This window comes from Aspergillus fischeri, genomic scaffold, assembly GCF_000149645.3.
Source record: "Aspergillus fischeri NRRL 181 1099437636266 genomic scaffold, whole genome shotgun sequence".
Taxonomy (NCBI): Eukaryota; Fungi; Ascomycota; class Eurotiomycetes; order Eurotiales; family Aspergillaceae; genus Aspergillus; species Aspergillus fischeri.
In genome coordinates this window covers 2,246,906-2,260,821 of record NW_001509760.1, presented here as the reverse complement: position 1 = coordinate 2,260,821, position 13,916 = coordinate 2,246,906, and the positions used below count along the sequence as shown (strand labels likewise).

General features: G+C 52.0%; 7 protein-coding genes across 7 annotated transcripts, besides 1 other annotated feature; 4 read left to right on the top strand and 3 right to left on the bottom strand.

The window, feature by feature from the left end:
• Positions 1-396: 396 nt before the first annotated feature.
• Positions 397-882, top strand: NFIA_054600 (uncharacterized protein; the record flags this gene model as incomplete). The annotated part of the gene is made up of 1 exon (XM_001258010.1): positions 397-882. One exon carries the CDS (start codon positions 397-399, stop codon positions 880-882), a length of 486 nt encoding a protein of 161 aa, XP_001258011.1.
• Positions 883-1,114: 232 nt separating this feature from the next.
• NFIA_054590 (uncharacterized protein) lies at positions 1,115-1,876 on the bottom strand (the record flags this gene model as incomplete). The annotated part of the gene is made up of 2 exons (XM_001258009.1): positions 1,115-1,780; positions 1,838-1,876. 2 exons carry the CDS (start codon positions 1,874-1,876, stop codon positions 1,115-1,117), a joined length of 705 nt encoding a protein of 234 aa, XP_001258010.1.
• Positions 1,877-2,358: 482 nt separating this feature from the next.
• Positions 2,359-5,493, top strand: NFIA_054580 (sulfite reductase subunit alpha; the record flags this gene model as incomplete). Its single annotated transcript, XM_001258008.1, has 1 exon — positions 2,359-5,493. One exon carries the CDS (start codon positions 2,359-2,361, stop codon positions 5,491-5,493), a length of 3,135 nt encoding a protein of 1,044 aa, XP_001258009.1.
• A 388-nt stretch (positions 5,494-5,881) lies between these two features.
• Positions 5,882-7,162, bottom strand: NFIA_054570 (tRNA methyltransferase TRM7; the record flags this gene model as incomplete). The annotated part of the gene is made up of 1 exon (XM_001258007.1): positions 5,882-7,162. The coding sequence occupies one exon, from the start codon at positions 7,160-7,162 to the stop codon at positions 5,882-5,884; it is 1,281 nt and encodes a 426-aa protein (XP_001258008.1).
• A 263-nt stretch (positions 7,163-7,425) lies between these two features.
• On the top strand, positions 7,426-9,873 carry mak5 (ATP-dependent RNA helicase MAK5; the record flags this gene model as incomplete). The annotated part of the gene is made up of 3 exons (XM_001258006.1): positions 7,426-7,674; positions 7,735-8,964; positions 9,019-9,873. The coding sequence occupies 3 exons, from the start codon at positions 7,426-7,428 to the stop codon at positions 9,871-9,873; spliced, it is 2,334 nt and encodes a 777-aa protein (XP_001258007.1).
• A 235-nt stretch (positions 9,874-10,108) lies between these two features.
• Positions 10,109-11,425, bottom strand: NFIA_054550 (BRcat and Rcat domain-containing protein; the record flags this gene model as incomplete). The annotated part of the gene is made up of 2 exons (XM_001258005.1): positions 10,109-10,448; positions 10,500-11,425. The coding sequence occupies 2 exons, from the start codon at positions 11,423-11,425 to the stop codon at positions 10,109-10,111; spliced, it is 1,266 nt and encodes a 421-aa protein (XP_001258006.1).
• A 413-nt stretch (positions 11,426-11,838) lies between these two features.
• Positions 11,839-11,863: a microsatellite.
• Positions 11,864-12,921: 1,058 nt separating this feature from the next.
• Positions 12,922-13,788, top strand: NFIA_054540 (PaaI family thioesterase; the record flags this gene model as incomplete). Its single annotated transcript, XM_001258004.1, has 1 exon — positions 12,922-13,788. The coding sequence occupies one exon, from the start codon at positions 12,922-12,924 to the stop codon at positions 13,786-13,788; it is 867 nt and encodes a 288-aa protein (XP_001258005.1).
• Positions 13,789-13,916: the final 128 nt, after the last annotated feature.

The window sequence follows — 13,916 nt, the reverse complement described above, 5'->3', positions numbered from 1 at the left end:
TTGCTTGCAAGTTACATACTTGGAACGGAAAACCCTTGATCAAGACGTGTCTCCCTTTATGTCGTTGTCCCACCGTCATCACGTGGCAGAGCAGGTTTCAAAGATACCCTGCAGAAGGATGACGTCAACATGATTGATGAACAAAAAGCATCGACTCGACATGGTCCTTTCCAACTCCTTTTAACATCTCAAATCATTATACACCCGAGTTTTAGAAAGGCAAGTCTTCAGAAGAGATGTTTGAGAAGAACTGCTTAAGGCTAACTGTTTTCTAGTACAAGTCTACCCGTCTTCTTCTACAATTGGCATTACTAGTCTTCCCGCTTGAAGAAACCAGCCTTATTCCTACACTTTATCGTCTTAGACCGCCACATAAATACCTTGAATCTTATCATTATGACGATGCTCAAAGGCTTCATATCAATTGGTCAATTGGGCCACAACGCCGCCAGAAACGCCCGCCGAGTTTCTTTTCGGCCAGGCTTTCAGGCACCCGTCACTGCTGTGCCACAAAGGAGAGCTTTTCGCTCATTTCCATGCTTGCGGAGATCCGAAGAGCAGCCAAGAATGCATAACAGAAACGAACTAGATCCGCAGCGATCGGAGGGCACAAAGACCGGTACCGACAACGAAGTCGCAACCCATCACACGGCCTACGATCCAAACACCACTTCCCCCGAAAGCGAAATGAATCAAGCTGAGAAGGAAAGCGAACAGGGAGGCAAAGTCAGCAATCCCTTGGACGTAAGTGCTGCGAACAAAGATGTCAGTGGAGCACGTGATCCGCAAGAAGGAGGGCCGGACCACAATGCAGAGAAGGAACCGAGTGGGAGAGGATCGCCGAGGAAGGGAAGAGAGGTGCACGTCGGAGGTAAAAAATAAGTGCAGTCGTATGTTGAGGTAACTCAAGGCGCAAGGCGTCGCTGCCAGACTTGGCATGAATATACACTCTGATCTTGTCACATAAGGGTTCGAGAGCAATACTCTTCCTGAACTGCAAAGAACATCTAAGAGCAGATACCTTCTTGCAATTGTCCGGTCACCAATATGATACAACAATAATAAAGAGAATATAATAACCAAGTTGTGCCTTCGAGGTTGGTGCAGACCGAAGTTATTTCTTTCCCCCGTATTTGATGATGTCACTGCCGCCCAAAATCCATAGTTTCTCGCTACCAGGAGGAACATCACCGTCCAGAGCTTTGAGACCTGCATTGACCGCTGCTCGAGCAATAACGTCTGCATCTTGAGCCCATCCATCTTTCAATCCCGAGTGAACTTTCCCGGCAATGCCAGCAATGAACCGGAATGCTGCTTCCGCTGGTCGACTCTCCTGCCGTTGGCCGGATATCAGACCAGGGCGCAAAATCACCGTTCTCTCAAACCCCAGGGCCTTCACGTCTTCTTCAATCTCGCCTTTCATACGAGGATACGCGAAAGACGATGCCTTATTAGCCCCGCCAGACGAAATCAGGACATAGACTTTCGTACCGGCATCGCGCGCTGCGCGAGCCATTTCTACATTCAGACCATGCTCCACCTTGTATTGATTCTCGAATCCACCAGCAGCCGCCCGAGTAGTGCCAAAGGCGGATATGAAGATGGATGGAGTTGGAGTGAGAGAAGAGAGTTGAGCAGCCCAACGAGATGTATCATCAGATACGAAAGTGGTGAGTTGTGTCTGTGGTGCCGCAGCAGCAGCGGATGGAGTGCGGCGGGAGATTGTATCCACCCGAGCTACAGCGGGATTTTCGAGAAGGCTAGTGAGGATGTGACTGCCCTAGGAAATTTGAACGTTAAGGAAAGGAGATACGCATGTGGCGCGGAGAGAGCTTACCACCATCCCAGTAGCTCCTATCAATGCAACATTCGCCATGGTGTCTGAATGCTATCGTTGGAAACTGAAGCGTAGTTGTACTGTACAAAAGAGTACAAAAGTACCTCTGTATGTACAATGTGTCAAAACGCAAGGGATATGGCTTGCAGAGATCACATTCATTCCCCAAGCGCGATCGAATGACGTCGAACGGGGGCTAGACTCAGATGGGGTGCTCATGCCTCAGGCACCTTCAGATATTGCACGTGCAATGATGTCTGACTAATGCGGGGAGGGTCCGAAGACGGAGGATTCTCCCCCAGTTTGCCGCTCTATCGATAACGCCGATAAGAAATTGCGTGATTGCCGCTAGCCGCTTTGGGCAAGGCCCTGGGGACATTTTCTATACTCCGAATCCGTCTTCTTATTGCCATTGCCCCCCTCCTCAGCTTGCTGTGGTAATTCCTTCGTTTTTGTTTTTCTCTTTTCATCTGCGAGGTGTCGGCTGAGTGCGTTTGATACCCAGACAAGGAAACCTCAAGATGAGCTCTTCTTCACCATCTTTGTCTGCCCTCGGTGGCCCTACGTATGTCACTGCCCAGGCGTTGATCCAACAAGTCGCCTACATCCTCAGCGACAAGATCTTCTCCTATTCGCCTGAGAGTTTCGATCTGGACAATGCTCTGCGTGAATGGGCATCGCGTCAGGAAACCAATGCTAATGGCGAATCTACCGTCGTCAAGGCTATGGAGACCCGCCAGGGTGCCGGTAACATCGCCCTCGGCTATCTCTTCTCTCAAGATTTTGATCTGAAGAAGCGCCATGTCCCTCAGGGTATCGTTGCTTCTTCGGCAACTCTCCCCTACATGCGCTCGGCTCTGGAGCAGCTATCTCTGTTGTATTCAGTCGCTAGCCCTGTTGCTGCGCACGTTGCCGCCGTAGATTACGCCGGTGAGGGCGGACTGGTCTCGGATTATGCTTCAGCGCTCTCTCTCGCTGAAGAGCTTGGCCTGGGTCTTGTTTCAAGTGCCTCCGTGCATGAGGCTCAGCATATGGCGCTGCTCACGACCCTCCTCGCTTCTGTTTTGCCCTCGGTTCACATCTATGACGGTGTCCGCGTTGGCCGTGAGACTACCCGTGTCATTGATGTTCTGGATCAGGCGGGCGTTGCTCGTACCTACGAGGCCATTCGCAAGACCTTGGATGAGTCCCGTAACCGTCACCTAGACACCCAAGGGAAGGTTCTGGAGCTGTTCGCTTCTCTGAACGGCGAACTCGGCACAGACTATGGTCTTTTCGAATACCACGGTCACGCCGAACCCGTTTCCGTTCTGGTTGCTTTCGGTACCGTCGAGGCGTCTCTCACTGCGCAGGTTGCTCGCTCGTTGGCAAAGGATGGTGTCCGCGTCGGTGTTGTCAATGTCCGTGTTTACCGTCCTTTCGTTGAGGAGGAATTCCTGCGTGTTCTCCCTCAATCGACCAAGACTGTGGGTGTCCTTGGTCAGGTCACCGATGAGCAAGCTGTGCAAGAGCAAGGTGTTCGCTCTGCCCTTTACGAAGACGTGCTTGCGGCTTTGACCTTTGCCTCTGGTCGAGAACATGCGCCTACCTGCGTCGACATCAAATACCCCCGCTCTCAGCGTTGGGACCTGATAAACACTGCCGCTGCCTTCCAACTCATCTTCGAAAAGCCCATTGTTCCGGCCAGCGGTGAAAGCGCGCCTCTTCAGCTTATCGACCCTGCTACCGTGCAGGAGTACACTTTCTGGGATGTTGACAGCTCTGTTTGCGAATCTGCTGCTGCTGTCCTTTCTGAGGCCCTTGCTGCTGATTCCGCTAGCAATGTCACAACATCCAAGTCTCACGACAACCTTATTCAGGGAGGAGCCGTCCGTATCGACATCCGCAAGAGCTCCAAGATTCTCGATACCCCCTATGCTATTACTGCTGCAGACACAACATACGTTGGAGACATCAAGCTTCTTGGAGACATCGACGTTGCCGCCTCCATCAAGGACAAGGGCAAAGTCATCATCAACGCCCCCGGCGTCAAGGACGATGAGTTGGAAAAGAAACTACCATTGGGCTTCAGACAGGCTGTTGCTCAGCGTGAAATTTCTCTCTACATCGTCGATTCATCGGCGGCCGGTGCCTCTGCTCCTGAATCCTCTATCCTCCAGTCAGCCTTCCTTAGAGTGGCACTTCCCTCTCAGGAAGGGGTCGGCCTTAAGAAGCTTTCTTCTATCACTGGAGACTCCGAGGCTCTTGAGAATGTCACTAAAGACCTTGACAAGCTTCTCCGTCAGATCGAGATCCCCGAGGCTTGGAGGACCGAAGAGGGAACTGAGGTTACTCAGCTTCCCAAGGATATCTCCATCAACAGCTTCGTTCCCTTCGACAAGGATGAAGCGGAGCCAGCTCCTCTCCTCAATGATTGGCAGGCAGCGGCCAAGGGTCTCGCATTCAAGGAGGCTTACGGCACCAAGAAGGCTCTTCGTCCCGAAACGGCCACCAAGACCTTCACCGTTCACGTCAAGGAGAACAGACGCTTGACCCCTGTCACTTATGATCGAAACATCTTCCACATTGAGTTCGATCTTGGTGACTCTGGGCTCAAGTATGATATTGGCGAAGCCCTAGGTGTGCACGCTGAGAATGATCCCCAGGAAGTTTCGGAGTTCATCACATTCTATGGTCTCAACCCCGACGATGTTGTCGGTGTTCCCAGCCGCGAGGACCCCGCGGTCCTTGAGAACCGCACCGTCTACCAGGCTCTCGTCCAAAACGTCGACATTTTCGGCCGGCCGCCTAAGCGCTTCTATGAGGCCCTCGCAGAATTCGCCACCGACGAGAAGGACAAGAAAGACCTTCTCACACTGGGTGGTCCTGAAGGTGCCGTGGAGTTCAAGCGCCGCGCCGAGGTTGACACCATCACTTTCGCCGATGTCCTGCTGGAGTACCCCTCAGCTCATCCTGACTTCCAAGACCTGATCCGCATCGTCGGCCCCCTGAAGCGCCGCGAGTACTCCATCGCTTCCTGCCAGAAGGTGACGCCCAACTCGGTTGCGCTCATGATCGTTGCTGTCAACTGGGTTGATCCCCGTGGCCGCGACCGCTTTGGTCTCGCCACTCGGTACCTTAGCCGCCTCCAGCCCGGCACTCCGGTCACTGTCAGCGTCAAGTCCAGCGTGATGAAGCTGCCACCCAAGTCCACTCAGCCCCTCATCATGGCCGGTCTCGGAACGGGTCTTGCTCCCTTCCGTGCCTTCGTGCAGCACCGTGCCCTCGAGAAGGCGCAGGGCAAGGAGATCGGTGCTGTGCTCTTATACATGGGATCCCGTCACCAGCGCGAGGAGTACTGCTACGGTGAAGAATGGGAGGCTTACCAGGAAGCCGGTGTCATCACTCTCCTTGGCCGTGCCTTCTCTCGTGATCAGCCTGAGAAGATTTATATCCAGGACCGCATGCGCGAAACACTGCCTGAAATCATCCAGGCCTATATCCGGGAAGAGGGTGCCTTCTACCTTTGCGGTCCCACCTGGCCTGTTCCTGATGTGACTGCCGTGCTGGAGGAGGCCATTGCCACCGAGGCTAAGAACACAGGCAAGAAGGTCGACACTCGCAAGGAGATCGAGAAACTCAAGGATGAGGAGAGATATGTTCTTGAAGTTTACTAGATAGATTTCGTTCAGAGGAAGCTGTTGAGATTTTCGCTACGTTTCCCGCACCGCTGCCATTGCATGATGTGACGACCCCCATTTGTCCCATTTCAGTTTAGCGCTTCCATCATGAGACTCAACGATAGATTTGGATTTCTGCGATGACAGTGCTTCAACTCATGTCATGTCCATAGACTTTAATTGCGTTTCAATCTTGAACCGTTCATGGGATTCTGATGGGTATCTGCTCTATTCCTCTATACCTGCAATGTAGACTCAATTGATAGCACAAGGCTCACGCCAACACCTTCTATCCCTAAGAAAACCGTGTATGCATGCGGAGACAGGAAATGAGAAAAGAGTTATAAACAATTAAAAGTAAATGGATATAGTTCTTCCAAAGACCCTACGCTCGTCCCACAGCTCCCAACTTCGTCTTACCATAAGCTCCACCCTTTTCCTTCCGTAGCTCCAACGCTCGCCGATAAGGCGGTGCCGTAGGTGGCTGAACAGGATCTAAGTTGACATAGTCCGGGGGCAAGGAGTATGAAGCATCGGAGTCCCAGGACGAGAGATCGCCACAGGCAATGAATGGAGGGATCCATCGGTTCTCGACAGCGAAACGCTGGGGCTTGTTCGCCAGAGACGGGTTTGAAGATTGCGGATGAAGCATGCGGATTTGAGTTTGTTGGTTTGAATCAGATGCAGACACCGTCGCTGCTTCTGAAAGTGTGACTGGCTCTCTTGGTGATACAGTATCCTCGTCGGGTACTTCGACTCCGATGTTGCCATCCGGGGATACGGGCTGAGGTACTGCTGCGCCGCCAAAGAGAGGGTTCTTCAATGCTTCCATTCCGACCGAGCCGTCATGGATGGCTGGAGGAATAAAGCCCTCGCAGACCACGAAGGCCTCTAAACTGCTCGCGCGACTGCTTCTCGGCTTTGCAACACTCACTTTCTCAAATACCGTGCGGAGCTGTGCGTAGATGAGGTCGACGTCGCGGCCTCGGAAGATCTTGGCGACGAACTTGCCTCCTGGCCTCAAGACGCCCACTGCCAGGTTTAATGCGGAGTAGAGAAGCTGTGACTGAACGTAGATGTCCAGATCGTGCAAGCCGGTGACGTCCGGTGCACCATCAGAGATGACGAGATCAACAGGGTGGGGCTGTTGGATGGCCGAAGGGGTGGAGGAAGATGCTGAGTCGTAAGCTTCAGGATCGAGGGCACGAAGGAGCAGAGGGATCGTAGACGGATGTGTGATGTCGGCTTGGAGCGTTGTGATACCTTCCAATGGCGCCATGGGTTGGAGGTCAATTGAGACGATTTTCACGTTCCTTCTGGGCTTCAACTGAGCAACGTCGTCCTTCCCCTCTTCTTCAGCTGGACTCTCACTTTCCGATCCATGATCGATTCTTCTCAAAGCCTCGCTCTCTTTTCGCTTTTTCTCTATCCACGCCCGCCGGCCAAAGCTCTCTCCCTTGATCAGGACTCGACTGAGGACTTGACTCCAACTTCCTGGCGCGGCGCAAAGGTCAACGACTCGCGTCACCTTCTCGGGGTTTTCATGTTCGAACAAATCAAATTGTTCGTCGATCTGAATCAGTTTGAAAGCGGAACGGGCACGCCAGTTTTGTTCCTTCGCGAGGCGATAGTAGGCGTCACGCTTATCTTTGGAAGATTTCCCCATTTTCAGGAACCGATAACAATCCCTCGCAAGTACTGGGATTGCAAGGCAGTGTAGATGTATAAATTGCTGTCCAGTTGGATCCCTGGTAGAAATTCGATGTGGGGGAGATGAAGCGATAAGATTAAAATCCGCGAAAAGGCGGGCCTCTTTTCTGCCGCTTTTTTTCATCTCCGCAAGTAAAAAAGATCATCACCGCTTCCATTGATTTGCGTCGCAAGCCGCGATTCTTCCACTTAGCACCCTTCAGGTCGACACTGGAAATCATGGGCCAAAAAAGGCAGCGCGACTCGAAAAGCTCGACCTTCCACGCTAAAAAGCGGAAGAAGGCCGAAAACGCGACGGCACCTGATTCGGACGACGGCTGGGATGGTATCGTCGGCGCGGACGAGCTGAACTGGAAGGAAGTAGCTCTGCCTGATCATCTCGAGGATGCTGGAGGCTTTTTTGGTCTGGAAGAAATTGAAGGTGTTGATATAGTGCGAGGTTCGGGCAATGGAGAGGTTAAATTCAAGGTACGCTGAGGCACATGCTGACTGGGTGAAGAATGATCCATTGACACACAATGACCCCAGGCCGTTGCTGGGAAACCGAAGAAGTCTATTTTGAAAAAGAAGGCGCCAGAGGATGAGAACTCCGAATACGATGAGGAGTGGTCAGGCTTCAGCGACGACGACGCGGACCGGCCAGAAAACGCTTCCTCACCCGCCGTAGAGAAACCTGAAAAGTCGGACACGAAGGCGGACAAGAAGAGCGAGAAGAATGCCGACAAGAAGGAAGCCAAGGATGCAAAGAAGAAAGAAGCTAAAGCTGCGAAGAAGGAACAGAAGGAGAAAGGTTCGGCAATTCAGCACGATACGAGCATTAATGCCGGCCTTTCGTTTGCCGCTCTTCAAGATACGGAAGAAGATGATGGAGCCGATGTCTCTGCTTGGGACTCGCTGGGTCTCTCTCCCGAGATACTCACTGGCCTGTCCAAGATGAAATTTGCCTCTCCGACATCAGTGCAGGAGGCTTGCATACCTCAGATATTGGAGGGACATGACGTTATTGGAAAGGCTTCTACGGGTTCCGGAAAGACGCTGGCATTCGGTATTCCCATCCTTGAACATTACCTGGAGAAGAAGCGCGATGATATTAGTGCAGAGAAGGAGAAGAAGTCAGAAAAAGACTCGACTCCAATCGCTCTGATTCTGTCACCCACCAGAGAGCTTGCTCATCAGTTGTCGAAGCATATTGGGGAGCTGATCGCCCAAGCTCCGGGTGTTAATGCACGCATTGCGCTTTTGACCGGTGGGCTCTCGGTGCAAAAACAGCAACGTCTGCTGTCCGGAGCTGATATCGTGATCGGAACACCGGGTCGAGTGTGGGAAATTTTGAGCACTGGGCAAGGGTTGATTCGGAAGATGCAGCAGATCAAATTCCTTGTAGTCGACGAGGCCGATCGCCTTCTGAGTGAGGGTCACTTCAAAGAGGTTGAAGAGATTTTGAACGCTCTGGACCGTGTCGAGGATGGCGAGGTTCCTGGTGGTGAAAATCAAGCATCGGAAGAGGAATCTGATCCTAGCTCTGAAAGACAGACATTGGTTTTCTCCGCCACCTTCCACCGTGATCTGCAACAGAAGTTGGCTGGTAAAGGGAAGTGGACCGGAGGAGATGTTATGGATAAGAAAGAATCCATGGACTACCTCCTGCAAAAGCTGAACTTCCGAGAGGAGAAGCCCAAGTTCATCGACATGAACCCCATCTCGCAGATGGCCGACAACCTCAAAGAGGGGATTGTCGAATGTGGCGCCATGGAAAAAGTGAGTTTTCATTGGCGTTCGGTAATGTAGAGTCTACGACTAATGACGTTTCAGGATCTCTTCCTCTATACACTACTTCTATACCATCCCAAACACCGGACACTCGTCTTCACCAACTCGATCTCTGCCGTCCGTCGTCTCACTAAACTCCTTCAGACTCTCCAACTCCCAGCCCTTGCCCTTCATTCGTCCATGGCCCAAAAGGCACGACTTCGCTCGGTCGAACGTTTCTCTTCACCCTCATCCGATCCCAGTACCATCCTAGTAGCCACTGATGTAGCGGCCCGCGGTCTCGACATCAAAGGGATCAACCTCGTCATCCATTACCATGCACCCCGAACAGCAGATACCTACGTTCATCGCTCCGGCCGTACAGCTCGTGCTGGCGCATCCGGTAAGAGCGTGATTATCTGCGGACCCGACGAGATGGTCGGTGTTGTCCGTCTCGCTGCCAAGGTGCATGCGAACATGGCAAATGGAAAAAAGCTGCCGCTGGAATCATTGGAGCTGGACCGTCGCGTCGTGTCGCGCGTCAAGCCCCGGGTTAGCCTCGCCAGCCGCATCACTGATGCTAATATAGCCAAGGAGAAGATCTCAGCAGAGGACAATTGGCTGCGCAACGCCGCGGAGGATCTGGGCGTTGAGTACGACAGCGAGGAATTCGACGAATCCAACGGCAAAGGGCGTGGTCGCGGCCGTGGTCGTCATCAGAAGCAGAAGGAGGTAGGGAGCGTCAGTAAGGCCGAGCTGGCAGGGTTGCGAGCGGAGTTGAAGCAGTTGCTTTCCCAGCGGGTGAATGTGGGCGTTAGCGAGCGGTATCTAACTGCTGGGCGTGTGGATATCGATGCATTGCTCCGTGGAGAAGGCAATGCTTCGTTCCTGGGGCCGGTTGATCCACTGCACTTTTAAGCAGTATGTATATACCATACCAAAGAGTAATTGTCTTAAACCTTCACATTCAATTTCAGTCTCAATAGTTTGCGTTCTTCAAGAACCGCCGTGGTAGCATACATTGACAAACAATACCGCATCATCTTAAGGCTCTCTACCTTTACAATAGCACACTTTTCCACCAGATATTAAACAGACAAAGTATCGTAATCAGCCATCCTAACAGGACTCCACTCGATGCTAACGCGAATCCTTACAACCGGTTCAGCCTGCATCTCCGACAAGCTCGAATCCCACACTGTCCACATTGCAAGATATAGTTCGGAAGATGGTCGCGGCATTCCTCGCACTGATGAGCCCCTGGGACGCGCGGCCAGAACTCTTCGTGATCGCATTCATGTCGTTCAAGTAACCGCTGTACCATCTGCTGGACCTGTTCTGGTCTCGCCGGCTGAGCAGGTTGAGCGGGGTCCCTGCCGCGGTCAACGAGATAGCGAGCTCTATCAACCAGTCTGTTCTCATCCCACAACTCGCATCGGCACTGCCGCCATTTGGTACCGCACGCGTAGCAGAACTCAGCACCGCAGCGACAGCTGAACGATATACGATTAGAGTCGAACTTCGCGTGAAGATGATAAACTTACGTGATGTGATTGCAACCTGTTCCAAGCTCAATCATATTTCTGCACTGAAAGCAACGCCGCCAACCCTCACGCTCGGCAAGTTGTAGGAGCTCTTCGTCTTCGTCGGGGCAGTCACCCTCGTGCGCGGGCTTCTTGCACCGCATGCACGTTCTGGAGGAGCAATGACTGCACGTGCCGATATAAGAAGACACTGAATACGGAAAGATGTATTCGGAGCACGAGGGGTTTGAACAGTAGGTACGATGCGGGTCGCTGAACTCGATGGCCTTCTCCTCGAATTGCTGGCTCCGCGCCAAACCGAGGAACCCACTGACAAGTGAGAGTGGAATCTCCTTTCTGCAGCAACGAGGCGGGAACAGGGTCTCATCTGTCATGGAATCTTGGAACAGTCTTACTGCACAGATCCGGCAGTATGTGTGGCTGCAGGGAGCTGGGATTATATCTGTCGACGGAACAAGTTCTGTGCACACGGCACACTCATAAAGGAGTCCCTCATTGGAAGGGCCAGCGATGCAACAACGCTTAGGGTTCCTGGAGCTCTCAGCTTCTGCGTGCTGACTAGCAACTCTCGTGGGGAGAAGGTCGAAGTCGGTGTCTGCAAGCGTCAAATCAATGTAGTCCTTCATTTTGTCTTCAGAAAGCTGGACCGCAACTGATTGATCGTGGGGCTGGGGCTGCTGTGGTGGGGGTACAGGCTGTCCGGACAGTTCGAGAGCGAGTCTATGATCGTCAGAGGCACGGAGCTCTTCTTGCCTTGCGGTTGTGACTGCGACGCCGTCATCGACTACAGCTCGAGCAATGCTTCTCGCAAGTCGTTCATCCTCGAGAGATCGGTTGTAATTGTCTAGTTCCTCTTCCCACAGCTGAAGAGCGAGTTCTTCGTCTGATGATTGCCCAACAGGCTGTTTTCCCTTATTGCGGTCCATGGTATCCCTTATGTCCTCGCGTAAGATGTCGAGAATTATGGCGGAACTAGCCGCATCCATGCTTGGGTGACGATATAGGTACTGAGGTGTATAACAGACTTGGAGATGGAAGAAAGGAATAGAAGCTCGAGGAGTCTAGGACGGATGAAGAAGGGGAAGAGAGGGTAGGTGAGATGAAGTGTCGAGGTGACAGAAGGTGGGAGAAGACTGAGCAGAGAGCAGAGGTTTAGCCATTCACTGAGAGCAGCACATGATTACCAGCTAGACAACAGATTCACTTGAGATCTGCTCTTATGCCATTTGCACTCTGTCTTCGAAAGTTACTATATGTGGAAATAGATCATTCATTAGAGCTTAAACACGGTTAATACCTTATCAAGTCCAGTTTTTCAGTATAGAGAGTATAGAGAGCTCTCAGGTTGATTCTCAGGTTGATTCCGTACAGATTTAGCACGCCTATACTGTCTCAAGCGTTTATCTACTTACTCTTAACTTTCTCTGGTAGTTCTTGACTGACGGTTAATTCAGCCTGTTCACTACTTCTATATACTATAGAGTGGTTGAGTGCTAAAGAAGGGCTAGAGAGTACGCGCTGACTTCGTACTCTCAAGATTTGCTTGCATTCCGATTTGACAGAACCATATGTATTTCTCCTATAATTTGCAACCTGTAAAATATATATGAACCATATATGAGTCTATATCAGTCATGCTTGACTCTATCATATGATCATATCCTTTCAGTTAGTTCTCAGTCGGTCAGTCCATACTTCAAGAATGCACTACAAGTACAACTAGTATGACTCCGACCTCACATTCTCATAAACAACGCACAGTATCAGTCTACAGCCTGTTACACATTGATCGGAGCCCATTATCATAATATCTCACCAAACCCTCATGTTCCTAGGCTAGGCTAGTTTATATACAAGATGTACGGAGCATATATTCGCGCTAATCCCGCCTCGGCAAACCGATACCAAGAACCAAACTCTCGGCATGCCGATCTTCTTATCTAAGTTATCTCCCAACGTACCAAAATTGCGTTCTCGTTCTTTCGATTTAACCGTTAGTTTACCCACTTTCGGGATTCATCCGCCAATCCCTTTCGAGAAGAGCTGCAAATTTGATCCCGATGACGGCACTTCTTTTCGGCCTGAACCCCGAGTCTTGCAGCTAGTTTTTTGTAAATTCTGGATCTGGATCTTGGTGTTGGGTTTCGTTTTGTGATTCTGTGATTTGCTGCACTTTGCTTGTGTTTTAATCGGGAGCGGAGGACTTTAGACTGTACTAGACTCTTATTTCTGAGCTCGTGGTGAGTCTTATCTATCTTGCATTTGTTGATATGATCCCTGCTCCGATTGAGGATGGCCGAGGAGTAGTCGTTGAAGAAAGCTGCGACGAAGGAAGTACGCGAACTGGTTACTGACCTGTCATACTACCTAAGACTTAACTAGGTACACATCACTGAGGATATAAATCCGACATAAAACCGCCATGTCGTGGCTAGCAAGGCCCTCCCGCTGCCTGAGCAGGGTCAACCCAACGACCAGACTCGTCGCTCCCGTATCTACATGCCGCTCCTCTCAACGATGCATCCAGGGCGCATCAGCCGTTGCTCAAGATCACCACTCGAGTCACACATCTTCCGCCGTTGACGATGGCTCCTCCTCATTTCTCCCCAATCATACAGCGTCAGCGGCGCAACGCCCCCGCCCTCAAACCAATCCCATCGACGACTTAATCTCCCAAACACCTATCGTACAAGCCCTCCGTCGCGATCCCACCTACACAGAATCCCGCCCTCATCTTGCAATGAACCCCAGCCTTCGCCCGAACCACTTTGTCGCAGGACCCAACTCAGGCCCAGGCAAGATCACCGTCCCGCCCTATGTCTGGATGGCGAAGAACCCGCGCACCGCCGCCGGAACGACGACCAGCCGCATGGTGTCGGTGTTCCATATCGGGGTGCAGCTCTGCGGTCATCCGGGGTTCGTGCACGGCGGTCTGCTGACGGTGATGTTCGACGAGGCGTTTGCGCGCTGCGTTTCGACTTCGTTTCGCAGTGGGCTGGGCATGACGGCCAACCTGAACGTGGATTTCCGGAAACCCGCGCTGCCGGACCGACTCTATGTGCTTCGGGCGGAGACGGTCAAGGTTGAAGGCCGGAAGGCGTGGGTCGAGGGGACGTTAACCTCGTTGCCGCCCGTGGGCGACACGAGTGAGCCTGTTATGGTTGCCGAGGGCAAGGCTCTGTTCGTAGAACCGAAATTCGCAGAGGTATGTTGCGACGATAAGTTCCCACAGGATGATTGCCAGACTGACTCAGCCAATAAGTCCATGGTCCCCTTGTACAGAGGCTGAAACTACACGTCGCTGGTTGCAAAAGCCTACGCGCACCCCTGTTTTCCCCGCCGTCAATGATAGAAGGCTCCGTATTAATAAAATTATAGAGAAGGATAGAGTAGATAGACTTGGCGTTAGCATAATAG